The following is a 5,000-nucleotide window of genomic DNA, read 5'->3' on the forward strand; positions in this document are numbered from 1 at the left end:
AATGAGGCAGCCGAAGAGAGGGACAGAGAGCCGAGACGCAAACTACGTCTTGGCATTTCGAACATCCTTGTATGTGTTTCTTTGCTTGTTTGTCTCCTCTTCGTTTCTCTCGTCATCTTTATCAGCTTCATTGATTTCGAAAGCTGTCATGGTTTGTGAATGGGTTGTAAGAAAAGCGCTTGGAGAAAGATCTGAATGATTACAAAAAAGAAAAAAATGACATTGGTAGGATAGCTTCCCTTTATAACTCCGGCGACAGACTTAATGGTCAGCCTTATCGCTTGGGGATGAGCGTCGACACTTTGGTCCTTATCGACGTGAGACATAAGGGCGGGAACTGCTGGGCTGCTGCGCCGTGAGGAGGGGCGGGGTTGCCGTGGGCGACTCCGACGCGCGGCTACTCGAGGGGAAAAAACTTTCTCACAATTTCCTCTACAGGTGCGGGCGCGTTCGTTCGTTTGTTCGTTGGTTGTTTGTCTGCGGGACGCGTAGGGGCGGGTCTCTGCTGGGCGGGGTTTGTTTCAGCTTTTGTAGTCTAGAGTTTTTTATTTTATTTCATTTGGTGTGGTGGGCGTGTTCGTAGCTGGAAGGGCAGTCCTGGGGCGGAAATACACACGTAAGGAAGCAAGCGTTGTTTGTGGAGGCGCCTGGACGGGGCTTGCGGGCAGGGCGGCGTGCGTGTAGCTCTGTAGCTGTACAAGTGGGTTTACCGCAAGTGCACGCGCGCGGAAACACGCACACACACGCACACGCACGCGCATACGCACACGCTCGCGCATACGCACACGCACGCGCATATGCACACGCACGCACACGCACAAGCACACGCACACGCACACACACGCACAAGCCCAAGCCCAAGCCCACACACACACACACACACACACACACACACACACACACACACACACACACACACACACACACACACACACACACACACACACACACACACGCACAAGCCCACACACACACGCACACCCACACCAACACACACACACATACAACTACAAACACACACACGTACTGACACCGCGCTGACACACGTACAGACAACATAAACACGTAAGCACATAGACACACGTTCGGGGCGTAAAAAAGTTAAGGTGAGTAGTTGGCCTTCGCGGGACCAAGCCTGGGCTGCACAGGAGCCTCCGTTACTCTTTGCAGCAGGGGAGGGGGAGGGAACAAGGGGAGGGGGAGAGGAGGGAGAGGGAGGAAAGGGAGGGGGAGGGAGAAGGAGGAAGGGGAGGGAGAAGGAGGGGAAGAGGAGGGAGGAGGGGGATGGGGAGGGGGAGGGAGGAGGGAGTAGGGGGAGAGAGAGACGGGAAGGTAAAGGAGGAGGAGGAGGAGGAGAAAAAGAAGTAGAAGTAGAAGTAGAAGTAGAAGAAGAAGAAGAAGAAGAAGAAGAAGAAGAAGAAGAAGAAGAAGAAGAAGAAGAAGAAGAAGAAGAAGGAGGAGAAGGAGGAGGAAGAGGAAAAGCAAAATTCTCGGTTCTTGAAGTGACTTCAGGCGACGAATTTTTCTTCGTCTTTTACGATTCCGCTTTTTTTTCTTTCTCTTTTTTTCTCCATCTCCTTATTCTTGTTAATCGCAATTATATTTATTCTCCCTCCCTGTTATATTTATTGTTTTTGTATCATCGTCATTACTACGGTTACCACTTTTTCTTATCGTAAAAGATATATATGAATTGCCATTGACATTTTGGAATTGTTAGCTACGAGATAAGAAAAATAATTGCATTTCCTCGAGTACGTGATTGCATTTTCGTTTTGAAGGAAATGCAGAGCAACGTGGGATTTACTTTGTTTCGTTGTTTCCTGCTTGGAAATCCGTGTGAGTGCTCATGTGTGCGCGCACGTGCATTTGTGTGTGAATATCCGCACACATGCGCGCACGCACAATGTGCGTGTATGAATGGACGCACACATATACGCACACGCACGAATTTGCGTATATTGGGTGAGTCTATTGTAGTTACAATTGTGGGTTGGGAACCACCAACAATGAGTAACTAACCATTTACTCCTCTGGGGAAGGATCATGGGTCAGCCACCCAGTATGAAGACCCAGCCAACTACATGATGTCAAGTCGAAACAATGAAAATAAGCAAAACGGCGTAAACGGGGCCTCACAAGATTGTCTTGTAGGATCCGCGCCCGGTAGCTGCATTCAACTGCAGGGATGCTGCGATCGTCATCCTGCGACTGCAGACTAACCAACAAACACAAAGGTCATATCGGCCAAAAGGTTCAAATCATAACTATCCAAGATCGGAACACGAAACTTTCGAAGTTTATACCAAACTGGAAAACCGGACAATGTTGTCTACGAGATGGACAGAATGAATGTTCAGTGCTTAGGTTTGTGCAAAGTCAGATGGCCCAATGCTGGCGACTTAGTGAAGGACCAGAAAATAATCCTCTTTTTAGGAGGTCAGGAACACAGACATGGAATTGCTCTGGTCCTAGACAAAAACTTTTCAAAATCTGTTCTGTTTTGGCGCAAAAACGACCACATGCTTCTAGTCAAGATCAAAGCTAGTCATGTAAATGTAAACATCCACTGCTGAATACCAACAAATCGACTGCTAATACTTCTCTTTATGAGCTGTTCTCATCATGATTGTCATGGGTGCCTTTAATGCTAAAGTTGGCTCACAGAGAGAGATGGGAAGACTGTTGGCTCTCACTGTCTGGGAGAACGGAATGAAAGAGGAGATAGACTTATAGATTGGTGTAAGGAGAAAAATCTGGTCAATGCAAACACCTAGTTTAATATACCCCAGGAGACGATATACATGGATTAGTCCTGGTGACAGAGCCATAAACCAAATCGACTATGTTATGGTCAGTTCAAAATACCGGAACGCAGTCAAAAACTTACGAGCATATCCGGGTGTAGACGCAAATTCATACCACAACCCAATAATATAATATAAACTGTCCCTCAAAAAGTTGATGAAAGCAAAAATTGCTCTCATATTTGAACTGTGCATTGCAGACCAACCAAGAGGTGTGATTTTTTTAAATTTATTTTTTTTAATCTACCAGAGGCTCCTAACAATGACAGTGACCATCATTTTGGTGCCCTCATCGAGAACATTCAAGCAGCAGCTACTGAGACCGTCCCGACAGTAGAAAAGAGGAAGCCCTCCTCAAACGGGTTCCATCCAAAGACCTGCTACGAAAACGGCATGTCTCAAAAAACAGAGCCCCGTGCAATATGAACTGGTAAACAATCTTCACAAAGAGGAATGCAAACAAGTCAAGGGAAAGTGGCTGCCGGAGAAATGTCATGAAGCAGAGAATCCTAGTCGTAATCCCAAAAAGATGTTTTAAAGGATAAGAAACTGCATCAAAGCAGACGTCCGCATTCTCCACGAGACCCAAGGATATTGCTCGTTGGGAAGAGTATGTTCAAGAACTTTTTGACAGCAAATGAAATCCGGGGAAACTGCAGGTCCTAACGGCGTATACACCGAAATCCTCTGGGCCTCAAGAGAAAAGGGTATTAATCTCATCTGGAACTTCCTAAATGATATCTATGAAACAGGCCAATCACCCAAAGAAATGATGAACTCAGTATTCAGTATACCGAAGATCCCAGGAACACTTGAGTGCTCACAACATCGCACAATTAGTGTAATGTCGCATATTCATAAAACTCTGCTGAAAATCATCCTACAAGAAGAAGACAACTCCAACCCGAAATACAAGACCCAGTTTGGGTTTATGAAGGATAAAGCTACGAGGAATGTTATCTTCGTCATGCCTTTGTTGATGTTTGCATTGACTGTGAAAAAGCTTTTGATAAGGTCCGGCACTTGGAATTATTCAAAATCCTCACAAATATCCGGATGGATGACGAAGATATGAGACTAATTTAATTAGTCTAGCAAGATTAATACTTGCAGCAGTCTGCATATCCGATGGAACAACTATCTGGTTCCCCATCAAGCGAGGTGACCGGCAAGGTCGTGTCACATAACCTCTTCAGTTTATACTCTGAAGTTATCCTGCGGGAGATTGAAGATCGCCAGGAGGGAATTGTTATCAGTGGTTGCAAGATCAACAACCTTCGGTATGCAGATGATACAGTTCTCATGACAACATCTGCAAATGACCTCCAAAAAACATTTTGATGCTGTTGTGGAAGCCAGCGAACACCATGGCCTCCATGTCAACAGGCAAGAAATTAAAATGAATGGTAATTTCGAAGTCAGAGATCCCACCAATTTGCCCATTGAAACAAGGATAAGTGTAAATCCAGCAGGTCTCCTTCAATTATTTGGGAGCTCTCGTCACCTCAAGATGCTCGTTGCAAGAAGGAAATCAGACGCAATATCGGACTAATAAGATGTATTCCCCAAACTCCGGAACATCCTAACAGACCGCACGCTCTCAGTGCAAAGGAAAATCAGACTCGTTAAATCCTTTGTTTGGTCGACTCTCCTATATGGTTGCGAGTCTTGGACAGTGACGACTGAAACTCGGCGCAATATAGAGGCCGCAGAAATGTGGTTGTTGCGCACCCCTTGCGCCGACCGAGTGTCCAACGAGGAGATCCTCAGAAGAGTCGGACAGGGACGCGAGCTTCTGGAGTTGGTCCGAGTACAACTCAGATTCCTCGGACATGCTGTCCGTAAAGGTAGAAGCTCATGGTAGGCCGATAATAACATTCCTCGACAATTTCAATATAAAGACACTTCGATACCTCAAGGACAGAACCCGACAACATGAAACATGGCGCCAAGTAGTTTGTCGAACACCGCATCGGTGATGCCACACGCACACACACACACACACACACACACACACACACACACACACACACACACACACACACACACACACACACACACACACACACACTCACACACACACACACACATACACACAAAAAAAAAGTGTCCTGCTTGCTCTCTCTCTCTCTCTCCCTCTCTCTCTCTCTCTCTCTCTCTCTCTCTCTCTCTCTCTCTCTCTCTCTCTCTCTC

The 5,000-nt window shown here is 46.3% G+C and overlaps 2 protein-coding genes across 2 annotated transcripts in view; one reads left to right on the forward strand and one right to left on the reverse strand.

Annotated features, from left to right (window-relative positions):
- Nucleotides 1–2,204, reverse strand: part of LOC119598350 (extensin-like) — a 9,414-nt gene extending 7,210 nt beyond the window's left edge. The window contains exon 1 of the mRNA XM_037948002.1: nt 2,140–2,204. Within this exon, the coding sequence (XP_037803930.1) occupies nt 2,140–2,204 (65 nt within the window). The remainder of the gene's footprint in view (nt 1–2,139) is intronic.
- LOC119598351 (disheveled-associated activator of morphogenesis 2-like) overlaps nt 1–5,000 on the forward strand; it is a 130,309-nt gene that overhangs the window by 25,758 nt on the left and 99,551 nt on the right. The window lies entirely within an intron of this gene.

This window comes from Penaeus monodon, chromosome 41, assembly GCF_015228065.2.
Source record: "Penaeus monodon isolate SGIC_2016 chromosome 41, NSTDA_Pmon_1, whole genome shotgun sequence".
Lineage (NCBI taxonomy): Eukaryota > Metazoa > Arthropoda > Malacostraca > Decapoda > Penaeidae > Penaeus > Penaeus monodon.